Genomic DNA, 14,922 nt, shown 5'->3' with positions numbered 1-14,922 from the left:
AGCCTGAGGTCAAGTGTCATTTTTTAGTCACAAGAACTCCCTAACCTTAATCTTAGACTTTTTATAAGACTTTACAGTTGGTGTTTAGGTATTGTTAATAATGTCCTCCAATAACAACATACTTACCTAGTCATACTTTCACATTTAATATCAACTTTAAACATTTCACTCAAAAACACGGTAGATGACTGACGAAGCGTCCCGTCCAAAGGGCTTAGCATGTTTTCTGGGGAAAGACCTGAAAAGACCTGCAGTGGCTATGGCTGCTTCAGTAAACAGTTCATCACAGGTGTTGTGTAAGAGGCTGCGTAGACACAAACAAGTCATTTTTGTGATGATATAAAAACCCCCATAGCTTCAGCATTCGTTGCGTCTAAATGGTAAACACGTTGCAGCAGCACAGTCGTCCTCCAAGCTAACGTCAGCGTCCGCAGTCCACGTTTCTAAAGAAGGATCCTTTTCAAAGAAATTACTTCCTGAAACATTTGAAAGCTGAGTAGCGCTTTGCACTAAATAACAAATTGAAAACAATAAACAGCTTTGCTTCTGAGCTCTCAGCTTTAATTATTCAATAATTTAGCAGCAAAAAGAGTTTTTGAATGGAAAATATTTATGTTGTCAACGAATTAAAATGTGATTGAGTACCCTCAATTAATAACAGACCTTGCATTTTACTCCATTAAACATTTTAATCGGTATCAAATATTTATCTGTGTAATGATATCATGAAGCATGTTGGCTGGTTACAGGCAGTCGGCCCTTACAGAAAAATATAAACATAAATCTGAACTCGTGCTCTTTTTATGCGACATCTGTCTTGACAAGGGGAGAGTTTTTATTGAACTCCGTTATTCAACTCATTCAGCTTTTCCTTTGGGGAAGGAAAGGAAGAACAAAGAGACGTTTATATATTATTGATTTAGGTTCTGTTGCTTGTTTTGTGATTTCCTACTAAAAAGCGGCAAAGCGGTTTTAATTTCCCTAAAATTTACCACTTGCTTTAAGAAAGAAGTGTAAAGTTGCAACAAGTAAAGCAAAGGAATGCAGCGAAATGGAATCGCGCCTCATTTTCTGGGCTTTCGGTGTAACAGGCAATAAGAGAAGGAAGCTTGGGAAACCAAAGCCTCGCCTTCTGAGTTCCTAGCCGGAGGGCTCGCTCCGTCAGGCGGTGCGGTCCGTCCATCTCGGCCCCGTTGTCCCGCGGGCCCCAGCTGCAGACGTAGATGTCGATGAAGTGCATGTTGTAGGTCAGAGCCGAGGCCTCCATGGCGTCCGTGACGACGCCGTCCAGCAGACGGATACCTGGACCAATCAGAAGCAGTCGTACTCGATCAGGATTTTGATGGAAGACAGACAGCAATTTTTTTTTTTTTTTAAATGTCAAACTTCCCATCGTTTCAGTACAAGAACCCCCACTGTAACAAAATTATGAGCTGCAGCGTTATTACGAACCTTCGGGAGGCAGAGCAACAATCCACTGTTGAAATCTGAAATAAGTGGATGACAACATCGTTCGAGGCTCCTGTACTAAATGTTCCTTGCAATCTAATTAAACCTGAATAAAAGAGTTGATGTGCAATTCATATTCATGTGTTTTGAAAAGACTGAGTCAGGGTACAAATAATGAAGCAGATGACATGTTGTGATATTTCTTAATAAAGCCTTTTCCGTGGACCTCTGCGAGCTGATTTTAGCGGTTCATGTTATAAACTACAACAGTAAAATCAAGTCAGATGTGCATTATTTAGCGACAGCTTGGCTCCGTTCGCCGTATTCAAACAGCAAGATGTTCCCTCATACACTGTGGCTGGCACAGCGTCCGTCCAATTAGAGGCTGGAGATTGAACCGAGAGCCGGCGCCTTCGGATGGACGTGGAGAAAGCCCAGGCGCTAAAGGGGAGGATTTTGAGTTATAAAGGCAGTCGGTGCCATTTTTGCATGCAACACTACAAACTGCCAAGTTCACTTCTGTATTGACCCTTCGCATGTGTCACTGTGCTCTGCGGAGAGCGGCCCACTCCGCCGCCACGACGGACTCCAAAACAACCTCTGCTGGCGTTGGTCGCCTCGTATCACTTTTATTCCGCTGGTTTTGTCTGTGAAAAGGTTGTCATATCAAAATTGTTTTGTTTTCCAAAGCAAAGATTTTGTTCGAAGAATGTGTTGATATTTGAGAAAAGCCAACACAAACATCTGAGCCAAAGCAAGGTTATTATAGTCAACTAAAACTAATGAAACTGATAAAACAGATTAGTTAGCTAAAACAAGTAACTGGAACTAACTGGAATTACATCATGGGCTTATAAAACATTTTGAATTTATAGATATAATATCCTTTTGTGTTTATGAATCTATTTATTAGCCTTTTGAACTGATGTGAAATAGATTTTTTTCTTGAGTTTACATCAGCTTTCGCCACATTACACCTCACCATTCTCCTCCTGGCTGCGCTCACACTGGTCTGCAGAATGGCAGCTGGAATAAAACACCAGTCACTTGGTTGTTCAACAATAACTGAACATAGTTTTTGAAAATTGAATCTTCTATTGTGTAATGTACACATAATCACAACCTTTAATAATCACAACAAGAGTATAACCCCCCCCCCTAAAACTACTACTATAACTAATTCAAACTAAACTGGAGCTAAACAATATTTAACTAATAAAAACTAGCAAATACACTCTAAAAGCTAAGTAAAAATGAATCAGGCAAACAAAAAGTCACATCTAAACTATAAAGTCACAAAACTGTTATAACCTTACGCCAAAGACACAAAGACGTGTGTGGCAGAAACAACACTGTTTGTCCTCAAAGACACACCTCGCTCAGTAAAACAACTAAAATTTCTTACTTCGTAGGTTTGTACAACATAATTCTGAGCATTTTTACAAGGAGTGACCAACTTTGTTGAATGTCAGACAACATGGCCGCCGCTCTCAGCAGTGCCTCTGTCATGCGGGTCTCAGCCCTTCAGCTCCTCAGCGCCAGACTCTGTTTATGACCCAACAAGGCAAAACGAAGACTAACTGTGGAAACATATTCCTGGTCTCGCCTCATGAAGGGTTTCCCGTTCTGCAAATTGCTTTCTGGGACAAAAGATTGAAGCGCACGGATAAAAGACCCCGAGCTCAGAGTTCAAATGTCAGAGTTCGGCTGAAGGATGCATCTTGTTTTCTATTTTCATGCCCTTAGACTGACTGTGCTAAATTTGATTAGAGGTGTGAGATATGAGGGCGTACCTGGAAACAGGATGAATCGGTAAACTGAAGACTTATTGTCTATCAAATGGAAATACATCAGACATACAAATATAGATCACATGTATATCAGGGAATCTTGCCGACAAGCAAGAATTTTGTTTTTGTGGGGAAAGAAATAGGCATGGGTCAAATGAGAATAAAACAGAGAGAAGGGAATATCTGTTTTGAGAAAATAATTTAAAAGTTTTATTTACATTTTATTTTTAAGTTGAAAGTTGAAAACAATTTATAATTTTCTCCTGCTGTGGCTGAGTGGTTCAATATTGATTAAAATAAATGTGTGGTTATTAAAGAGCCATTTTTTAAAATGGATTATTATTATTACTACTAACACCCAAAAAAATAAACATTAAACTTTTGTTAAAAATAGGATAGATACATTTTCTCCTGCAGGGTGTTGATATATATATATATATATATATATATATATGTAGAAAATTATGTTTGAGGGAAGGCCCATTTTCAAACTAATGACAAAACAAAGAAAAAAATGTAAATAAAACAAATATAAAGACATTTTTTTCTGACTGTCTGGAGCTAAAACAGCACAATCTCCTCTTGTTTTAGCATCGTTAGAATTATCAAAATTACTTCTATTTGATAAACGCCAGACGACGTAGCAAGAACATCTGTTAGAGGTTTTTTGTATCTGTTTTGATCCTGTTATCTATTTTAAAAAGACAGCAATCCTTCATACTGACCAGCTGTATGTAATTTTTTTAATTTTAGGAAAGTTAAAAAAATCTCTACAAAAAAATTTTATTACCTTAACTTAAAGCAAGCTTCTATGTCTTGCTGAAAAGTTACTTTTCAGATAGTTTTGTTTTATTTCAAGTGCACACTAGAGTTGTAGTGGTTCTTACACTGGATGCCAGGAGGATTTTGTGTTTTCGCAGCGAGAAAATGTGTTTCCGGTGCTTTTAGTGTCAATGTTGTGGAAATTCAATGCAATTATTTCATGGAAAACTGTTGAAACATTCACAGAGCCAAAGCGTTACAGGTATATTAAATATACGTAAATATTCTTTTTCTTTCGCTGCATTGCCAAGTCACACCAGCAATAATAACAGAGCGACTCGGGAACAAAACAAGTATTTCTGACAAAGATTCAGCTCCCATGTTGCATTCTTGGCTGGAGCGCTGCACCCACAGTCAAACTGCCTCCCATTGTCTCCTAAAGCTGGACCGCTTTCCTCACCTCCTATCCTGGCATTGAAGGCGATGCCCACACCGCAGTAGGAGTTGTTGGCCTCCATAGCAACTTCGCCGGCACAGCGCGTACCGTGACTGAAACAGAGCGGGAATGAGATGTTAGCCACACACTGAGACTAAATAGGCAGAGATGAGACTTTTCTTCTTTATTGGATGTTCTGATCTGAGCACGCATGGTAACCGTGCCAGGACAAATAATTACGCACGGGTACATGTTGATTGGTTCAGATCAAAAGAGGAGACGAGGATACGGGGAATTTCTTCTTGATCAGAGAAAGAGAGAGAGAGAGAAAGAAAAAAAAAAAGATTTCCGCTGGTCTTAAATTATAAGCGATGTTTTATAAATTGATCAAATGTGTTAAATAGATACAGTGCCTCGCATTTTGAGCTTCTCTCACTTTTTTTTGTATTCTTGCTATAATATTTAATATTCATTGGACATTTGAGGGGATTTTATGTGATAGACCAGTACAAAGAACTGAGTACATTAGCAGCCACCTTGATGCTGCCAACTCAGCAACTTTATCCATATTTCCAGAGAACAACTTTCCAGAGAAAAGAACAAAAAAAAAAAAATAGCATCAGCCAAAATCAGAATCGGCAGATCAGGGTTTTTAAAAGATCGCCGATTGTCCAGAAAACTGCAATCGGTGCAACCCTATTCAACCAGAGTTACGGTGGGATGGCTTAGATCAAAGTATATTCTGTTGAAAATATGTCCCAGTCAAAGTCCAGACCTAAATCTAACCGAGAATGTGGGAAAACGTAGAATTTCAGTTGACAGATGTGAAAAACTAGACATAACTGTGGCTGCAAAGACAGTATCAACATCGAGTGACTCATGGGGAAAATAGTAAACCGTTGTGTAAAACCGCACATTTTTTTCTGCCACTCGTCAAGTTCACCCTCACTCACATAGAATACATTGAGGTACAGCAAAGCTCTGCAGATACAAGTCGTCAGATACCGAAAACATCGGTCCAAGTCATTATTTTGGTCAAAAGCGACTTTGTCAAAAGAAAACAAAACAAAAAGTATCTCCACCTCTTTATTTCAAAAAGATGTTTTAGTCAAAACAGAAATGGGCACAAAAAAAAAAAAAATGACCGGCCATTAATTTAGGAAGATGATGACTTTCAACTTGAGAGCCTCAAACAATAATTTGTAAAAGTCTTCCTCTTGTCACATTATCTGGTTTTGCTGCCTATTTGAATCCCAACGTAGGCACTTTGTACTTTTTGCTTTTAAGACGGCTACAGCTGACTTTGAGTTCAAAATAATAATAATGATAATAATAATAAAGGAACACAAGAACAACAATCACTACCTGTTCTCCTCATCTCTGACAGGCATGGGATCATGAGACAGACCGTGCGAGGCCCGCAGGTCAAAGCTGGCGAGGGCCTCCTGCAGAAACCGGAGAGAAAAACAAATGAAGCGCGGTGCGGGACCGAACAGCTCTCGACACGAAACATCACAATGACATGACAGGAAATGAAGGAATCCCTCAGAAAAAAAAAAAAGAAAGAAACTCTGAACACTAGCACTTGTGTTAGTCTGTCAACATATTTCCTTTGACTGACGGCAGTCGCTGTCACTGCCGGTGCAGTTTATATGCGTTCTGCCTTAGAAAAGTGAGCAAAGCCGAGGATCTGCGTATGGGCTCAACGGGAGGATGAGGAGGAACGTCCTGGCAGCTCACTCAACAAGAGCAATTATGTATCTCTCTTGCTGCAACCAGGCTTATCCATTCCAGACAATCTGCTCTGACAAAGTACAACTTGGCCTGCATGCTTCCAACTGCCTGTAAGATTATAAATGACAAGGCGGCAGCAAGCGGCAGCAAGCGACGCACATGCTCTACGGCAAGCCAGAAGAACATCAGGCTAACGGCTTCACGTCTCGCTGTGAGACGGTGATTGTTTTAACGTCTGGGTCAAAGTTCTGCAGCCTTTTCAAAGCAGGCAGGCGTGTTTCTGCTCTCAGTCTCGTGAAATAAAACATGTTTTGAGTTTACAGGATCTTTATTTTTTTTAAAAAGAAAAAAAAAGACAACTTGCATGTTTTGATAAACATCTACAGCAGGAAATTTGTTGTTTTTTTTTTTAAAAAAACTACAATTTTATTATTTTAAAAATAATCTCATGTATAGAACTTTTCCAAATAGTGAAAGGTTTCATTTTATTTTATGGGATATTGACAGTGGAAAATTGTTGTCTTTTTTTTTTTTTTTTTTTTTTTTTTCAAAAATTATTTTTGGTAAAAATTATTTTGGCAAAAAAATAAAATTACTTTTTTGTGATTTTACATAAATGTAAGGAAAAAAAAATCACCATCTCTTTCACTGACCAGTGAAAGTGTTGTGTTGCTTTTCAGTCGTCTGATTTGTTTGTTGTGTGGTTTTACATAAATGTAAGGAAAAAAAAATCACCATCTCTTTCACTGACAGCTGAACAAACCCTCAGCATGATGCTTCCACCACTGTGCTAGACAGCTGGTACTGATTTACCTTGACTCTATTCGGTCATTGACTTGTTTCACTATAAAACATTCAAATCCTTGTTAGTTTTCAACTTTTTTTTTCTTTTCTTAGCTCTTCTTTGTGCTTTTCTACATCCATCCTTTGGATCTGAGGTGCAAATTTGTGTCAGATGGTTTTGACGCTTTGAGACAGTCTGATGTTCCAACAAGACAGTGGACTTTACACATTAAAACTGGCTTTAAAACGGATGAAGTAGTCTAAAATTAAGCTTCTGGAATGGCCTCGACCTCCACTCTATTTAAAATGAACACACTTTGCTGAGCGGCCAGGTCAGTGCCAGGAAACCGACTCATTTAAACTCATTTGTGATAAAAAATGAGAGGTCAAACATCCAGACAGAATTATTCCAGGGCTATATACGCTCGAGGCTACAAAACGAGTTTTCCTCTTGAGTAAAATGACTTTCAGTCAAGCATCAGTGGAGGGTGCGTGCGCCCGTTTTGTGTTGCTTTTCAGTCGTCTGATTTGTTTGTTGTGTGGTTACGTCCCATTTACATGGAACTGATGTTTGGGTTACTCACAAAGTTTTTCCTCAGGTCCTTGTTTGTGTGATCCACACCTAAAAAGATTAAGAAAACAATATATTAGAAACATTTTTGTTAGGCTGGATTAACTTATCAATGCGCCTTTGCTTTCTGCCTTCGTCTTGTCCCAGTAGATGATAACATTTCTGGTATTTTTAAAACGACACCGACATCAGCGAGACAAAATCACTAACATGTGCGCTGTCTTTTTAAATATTTCAAATTCAGTAAAACCTTTGGCTACGCTTATAAATATAGATTTAGGCTTACTTTATTGTCATTGCACAAACACACGATAGTGAATTTAGCAACAAAATGTCGTTGCTTGGCTACCGGAGAACACAGAAAGAATACTGAAAAACTATAAGGGCGACTAAAAATACTTCTAGATGCATAAATGTTAGTGGTGCGGGTAGGAAAAAAATATAAGGAGGAGAAAAATATATATATCTCAGTATGTAAAGAAACTTGAAAAATTGTTCAAATAACAAATAAGCAGGATGAATACTACTGTCCATAAAGAACAGGACGAGAAAGTGGAAGTGATTCTTTTTATGTTCAGTGAATCAATAAATATGTAATTTCTTTGTGTTGGTCAGTAGAAGCGACGGCACGGAGTAACAATCCAGTGAGAAAAAACAAACCTCTCTTTTTTTTTGTCCCAAATGTCCACGGCGCAACAATCTGGTCAAGAATTAAAGCGAAGATTAAAGGAAAGCAGGACGACAGCGTTTGGTGTCAGCTCCTTCATTCTGCTTGTGGAGCCTCTTCCTCCGTGTGGAGGAATCAAAATCCACTGAAAGCTGGAGATCATGTTTATGAGATCCATGCCTAATTTTTTCCTGTTTTGTTCGTTCGGTAATGCCTAAGTGCACTTGTCATGTTATTGCGTTTCCACGGAGCCATGAGAGAAGTGGTGCTGTTTCGAGCCATTTGAGCCTACTATGTGGTAGACAGGTTATTAAAATTTTGAATTTTGAGTGCCCCGCTAATTGGTGCAATTAATTTGCCAAAGTGTACCTCTTTTTTTCTTTTTTCTTTTTCCCCTCTCAAATAAGAGTTTTGTCAAGATTCATGTCACACTCCGCACACGACCGTTAGATGAGTGAAACGAACAAAAGGCTTCAAACGCTCCAAATTCAGGCCATTCTTTTTCAATTTCTCATTCTTTCTTCTGGCACCTTTCTCGCATCTTTTCATCCTTCCTTTCTTTCCACATCAGTTGCCTTTCTCCGCCTCCCCCCCCCCAAGCCCCACCAGGTCCCCTCCCTCCCCACCTCCATCTCTGCTGCAGCGGGGCTCCTGTGGTCTCAGCGAGAGACAAACGAATGAGGACCCCAGGAGGGCCGCGCCTGCTCTGCTGCACATCACTCACTCTCTCTGTGTCTCTCAATCACACACACACACACACGCACACACACACACACAGGACCGACCCGCCTTTGTCCCGTACAGGCACTGCCTCTGGTTGCCATGGTAACCCGGGGAAGGTTTCGCTGTCACGGCCTGATTGCGTGGAGCTCAGGCAGGATGGAGCGCGGGGTGGGTGCAGCCCTCGTTGGAGCCCGCTACGCCGCACCGGGTTCGTCAGTTACTCTGCAGACACGAGCTCTGACAATTTGATTTTTTTTTTCTTCATCTACATCTTCCCTACGAAAGATTTTGCCTCAAGTACTCTTTGTACCATGAGTTAGCGGTGTCTGAAGTTCCTAATTTGCTTTTTTTGTTTTTTTGCATTTTTAAAACAGTTTATGTTTTGTTTTTTTTTTGTTTTTTTTAAAAAGCAGAAGTTTCCATAGAATTAAAAGAAGCAGTATTGTGTAAAATCAACTTTTTTGAGCTTTAAGTCATGTAATAATGTTATTCCCTCATCAAAAACATTCTTTCAGGAATGTTTGAGGAACGCTTCGGTTTCCCGTGGCAGCCATTGAGTTGTGTGAAACACCTGGGTGGACCTAGCTCCGCCTTCGAGGACGAAGCTCCTCCTTGGAGCTGGAGTGTCAAAGCGTCCACCTCACAGCCCACTCAGGTCCTTCAGACTAGCCAGCAGCAATTAGTAAACTGGTGGAGCTGCGCATCTACTGAGCTCACTATAGAAGCTACTTTTCAGTTAAAATGTTGTTAAAGATGGAGTTTCAAAAAGAAAAGGGTTTTTTTAAAGAGAGAGAGGGTCAATTTTACGTTTGTATTAAACTAGGAAGAAAAACTCATCTTTAAATATTTGTTTTGGCCATAAGGTTATTAAAGGAGGCACAGAGAAATAGAGGATTTGCGGACAATATTTCAATGAAATAGTAGAATAATCAGTATCACCCAGATGTAAAGACACGTTTATGCAAAATAACAACTGTCTGAAATTAAAAAAGCAGAAGTGAAAATCTTTCCAACTATGCAAAGTCCAAAAACAGAAGGAAAAATTGTCAAAAAAAAAAAAAAACACAAACAAAAGTTTACAAAAAGAACCAATCAGAACTTTGGTAACAGAGTCCAACATGCTGCCTCCAGGAGCGGCACAGCTCCAGAACGTTGCCTGTATGATTAGATCGAATTGAATTGAAACTGGACTGAATTTAAATTCATGCAGATCTTTTTTGTTTTTTACCGTCTACAGATGGCATCATATAAACAAGCTGAACTGGAACGGAGTTCAACTTTACTGCAGGTGAGAAGTTTTCCTCTGAAGAAGAGAACCATTTGAGATCTCACAACAGAGATGAGAGACATCAGTTGATGTGCGTTAATCTGCCTTCTACCAAATATGGTAAAAATTATTAAAATCTGGCACATCTATGTTTAAAACATGACTTTTGAAAGTGTTTTGGGGGAATTTAGTTGAGCTGGAAAAGAGCAAGCGGAGTCACTGAAGCAGAAGATAAAAGAAGAAAAGGAAGAGAAAAAAAACGCACCTCAACCCCGACGGAGTGCTGATTATGTGAGTATTACTGCTGACAAAAGGTAGGTATATTAATAGAAGTATTATATTGACATCTCTTTTTAAAAGCTCTGAACTAGACCACTAATAGTAGTAAAATAGACCAAAACCTTAGAGTATCTGTTGGGTTCAACGCTCACAGCTCAGGTTTTTTACTGGTCTGATCTCCAAAGTCCAAACGGCTGGTTTGAACTATTATATTAGCTGTTAGGATTAATTTTCTTTAAGTCACGTCAAACTCTTGCAACTAATGCCACTTCAAAATTACTCAATAAGCACCATAGACCAAAACCAACACTTCAGTCTCTACGAATCCTAAAGTAAAAAAAAAAACAAACAAGAAAAACAACAAAACAAAACAAAATGTTGGTAGCAGTGAGCCTGAAGTGTTTTTATCCGATTTCTCTGTGGCCATTTTTCTCAGCGTCTCTCAGAAAGATGTGATTCCAGGTGAAACTTGAACTTCCTGTTTTTGTGTTGCGTTGCAGGTTTGAAGATATTTTAGAGCACCAGCTCCCTCTGAGAATATGCATTGGTGTTCATGCATTTTTCATCTGGCAAATAAAATTTCTCACTGCGAAAGATTGCAACCCTAAACGGACACTTGATGTATTTTTGAATTCAGGTTTTGCATGTTTGTCGACTTCATTTTGGATAAACCGAGATCAGTGTTCCCATGGTGATGCGTCCCATCTGTTTGCCACTTCAGTCTTAATTAATTAATTGTAATAACTTTCCATGCGGGACACAGAACTTAAATAAAATAAAATAATTTTAAAAAATTGTCCCTTAAGCTTTATTTTTTCAGCCAGATGTTGCATTTATTTTGTTCTAAAATGATCCAAAGTCACTTAATGCAGCACTTATTTGGAGATACATCCTTGTTGGTCATTATTGTGAAGCTGCTGCTAACATTTAACAGATTGCTACCAGCCATTAACATCCCATAATAATCCACCAACGTCACTGTTTAATAGCCAAATGGATCATTTCACAGTAAAACATGAGCAGCAGCTCATACTGGGTTCCTTTCACTTTAACTTGGATGAGATCAAAACTGATTCAAAGACTCAAGTCTCAAGTAATTAGTGCACAAGTCTAAGGCAAGTCTGAAGTTTTTGTTTATTTGTTTTACTCAAGTGCTGTCTTGTTTTGGATGAGTTGGAGTGATCAAAATTTACAAAAGGTCTCTACGGTGGGAGACAGAAATTATTAATCAACATCTTAAAAGTCTGACATTCTTTTTCTTAGCATATTTGGTAGCGTTACCTTTGAACTGGGTAACATTTTGGGTTTTCTTCCACAAGTTTCTCCCGATATTTTTGTTGGAGTTCAATACTTTTGATGAACTGGTGCAACTAAGTCAGGTTTTTAACTAACATGAAACAAGAGAGGTTTGCGTTGATTTACCTTCAGACAGCAAGGGACAAAAAGGTGCATGTGTGTTTTCATTTAGAGTATGTAATTAGGCCTGTCACAACACATTTTACTGGACAATAAATTGTCCCAAGAGTTACTGCGATAACCAGTAATATTGTTTTGAGAGCATTTTCCAGTGGTATAATAGTAAGAGCATCAATAAACTTTAATCTCTAAGAACATTTAACACTGGAACACTGGCAATATTTTAAATGTCCAAAATAGACAAACAAAACAACCCAAACAATAAATAAAAAGAATACGGATATCTCTGTAAATAAAATAGTCCTTCACATAAAAGGCTAGCTTAGACCAATGAACCAAACTTAATGCTTTTGTCAGACTAACTGGGTTTAAGTTACAAATCTGCACAAAACTCTGTCTGTAACACGCTAATGTCAAGAAAACAACATTTTCCATCAAATAAGAAACACAATTAAAGTCACAAGTGAATAAGTTTGTTCACAATATGTCATTACATCATCCTCCAACTGCTTCCTGTCTTCTTCTTTGTGGTTTGCGCCACTGGCAACATTTGGTTGTTGCTCATGTGACTCCTGTAATGCAAAAAAAGTGTTTTCTTTGCAATTTTGGAAGATAAACCAATTTTGACATACAGTCAAAAAAAATTTTAAAAAATAATATATATATATATATATATACCTCCTCCAAAATTTTGATTGAAAAATGAGAGTTTTGTTTTCTAAACTGAGTGTTCCCATTCAGCAAATCTATTCTGAAAATACCAGATTACATAACTATATGGTCAATGGAAGGACAGCTACAGTATTTGGTAGAAAACAATTAAAAAAATCACATAAATTAAAATAATCAAGCTTGCTTTAATTCACTGTGCGATTAATTGATTTATTGCGACAGGCCTATGTGTAAACTGGTCTGGTTTCAATTGTCCATGCTTGAATTAAAAATGAACACAGCCTTGTGGTGTAGAGGAGGCGGGCCGGAGGTAAACCTGGACCAACAAGTGCAACATGACTTGGTTCGAACACTGGGTCAAAGTGTCAAAACAAAGCGATGTTTTCAAGGATGGTCCAAGTGGAGAAAATAAAAGAGAAATCCATTGAGCCAGATGCATTCACTCAGGTAGCAGCACTCTGTCACAGGTACAGCCACAAACACACTCAGACACAGTCCAAGGTCTTCAGAGTGAGAAAGTAAAAAGAAAAAAAGAAAAAGCCACATCCCACAGCTAGAAGCAACACTGTAGGCGGTGGAGCCAATGCAAAACCTTCTATGAATACAAATGCTTTGAACCTGGCTGACCCAGCGGAGATTGTGATTGTGCAGGCGTGAGTGTGTGAGGGCACTTGGCTTTTCTGCATGTGTGTGTCTGCGTTCAGCGGCAGCTGCTGCTGCTGCTGCTGCTGCTGCTCTCTATCTCTTTGCTCCGGCAGCGTTCCCGTTGGCCCACGGGGTCAAAAACACACACAAATCAGACATCAAGATGTCGGGGAGCGCAAAGGGGGGAGCGAGGGGGAGCACTGGAGTCGTGCCTAAGCCGATGCGGAGAAAATGAGCCGCCACACCTGATCCTTTACTGTACAATAAAAGAGCAGGAGACAACAGGCTGCCTCAGAGACACGGAGGTGAAGAAGAGAGGTTAAGGAGGAGGACGGCGTCGGAGGAGGGAGGATGTAAACCGTGTAACACTGATATCAATATTTCCGTAATGAGGCTGCGCGTAGCTGATAATTTTCATACGGAAGTGTGAAAAAGAAGACGGACCGCACGTGTGTGAGGAGAGAGACGAGAGGGTGTGTGTCACCACCCACCGAGGGTGAGACTTCCTGGCCCTGCACCGCGCTCTCATTAATCAGCTCAGTATTTAAAAAAGGAGTGGACACTCGGCTGTAATTACCTGCCTTTGTCAGGAATAGGCGTGTGTGTGTGCATGTGTGTGTGCGTGTGCATGTGTGTGTGTGATGCTTTGAAAAGTGAGTGGCAAAGAGACAAATCTTGGGGAGAGGAAGAGTTCGATGACAGATACAAGATAAGGGGCGAAGGTGATGGAAAAGCCCGGAGCTGGATGGTGTGTGTAAAAAAAAAAAAAGATGAAGAAGAAGGAGGAGGAGGAGAGGATATAAAGAGGAAGAGAAGACCAGCTGAGAGACGGGAGGGGAAGGACGGTGAGGACTGCTGGGGAGGAGTGGGAGAAGTGAGAAAATAAAAAGATGGAGATGGAGAAACAAACAGAGAGCAGAGGATGTAATGATGCAGGAAAAAGTTGACTTCTAAAGTGGGATATTAGTATTCAAGCAGCAACAGCTGCCCTCCCTCTTCCCTTCCTCTCCCCGTCCTCTCGCCCTGCTGCCCCATCGGCCCTGGCGGTCAGCGCGTGCGTCCTGCGGCGAACTTGAAAAAACAAAACAAAACAAAAAAAACACAGGGCTTCAACTTGGAGCGTGAAACGTTTGCTTCGGCGGGTTCCGAAGGAAAAAGGAAAAAAAAAAAGCTTTTTTTTTTTTCCTGTGTGTGGGCCTCAACTCCCCGCTCTCATTTTAACTGTAATTATTTCTGAAATTCATGAGCGAATTGCACTCGCATGTTGAAACCTTTTCTGTCAATCAGTGAGTAAACACAAGTTGAAATTTCTTGTTATTTAAAACAAGTGTGAATCAGAAGAACAGTGGCAAACGCCCACATGCAGAAACGGTGATGCAGGAGAGCCAATGTACAATAAAGATATGAGAGGAAAGAAATGAGTTATGCAAACATCTTATGGGTATTTACATTACTAAAAAAAAAAAAAAAGAGAGAGAAAGAGAGTCGATGAAAACACGGTTTCACAGTTCTGGTCTCACTGTCCACTCTAAGTGTCAAGTTTTCAGTTCAGCTATGACTGCCAGAGATGAGAAGGTAGGAGGAGGGAGAAGATTTAGCTGCCAAAGTCCACCTCGCTTTGGATGCTTAAAACGTATTTCTCAACATTCTAATATGCATATAATGGAATATTTATAAACATTTCCTTTAGCTTAACACCATATTGCACAAGGGAGATATGTAGAGATT

At 39.6% G+C, this 14,922-nt stretch overlaps 1 protein-coding gene across 4 annotated transcripts in view; it reads right to left on the bottom strand.

The window, feature by feature from the left end:
- The window catches only part of LOC122831727 (neuroendocrine convertase 1-like), a 197,666-nt gene that overhangs the window by 85,948 nt on the left and 96,796 nt on the right, over positions 1-14,922 (bottom strand). For all 4 annotated transcript variants that reach the window (XM_044118125.1, XM_044118127.1, XM_044118126.1 and 1 more), the window contains 4 exons: positions 7,539-7,576; positions 5,803-5,882; positions 4,462-4,550; positions 1,130-1,302 (listed from right to left, as the gene is read on the bottom strand). In XM_044118125.1, coding sequence (XP_043974060.1) covers positions 1,130-1,302; positions 4,462-4,550; positions 5,803-5,882; positions 7,539-7,576 — 380 coding nt within the window. The remainder of the gene's footprint in view (positions 1-1,129; positions 1,303-4,461; positions 4,551-5,802; positions 5,883-7,538; positions 7,577-14,922) is intronic.

This window comes from Gambusia affinis, linkage group LG05, assembly GCF_019740435.1.
Source record: "Gambusia affinis linkage group LG05, SWU_Gaff_1.0, whole genome shotgun sequence".
In the NCBI taxonomy this organism is placed as follows: Eukaryota; Metazoa; Chordata; class Actinopteri; order Cyprinodontiformes; family Poeciliidae; genus Gambusia; species Gambusia affinis.
This window is presented reverse-complemented; position numbering and strand designations above follow the sequence as displayed.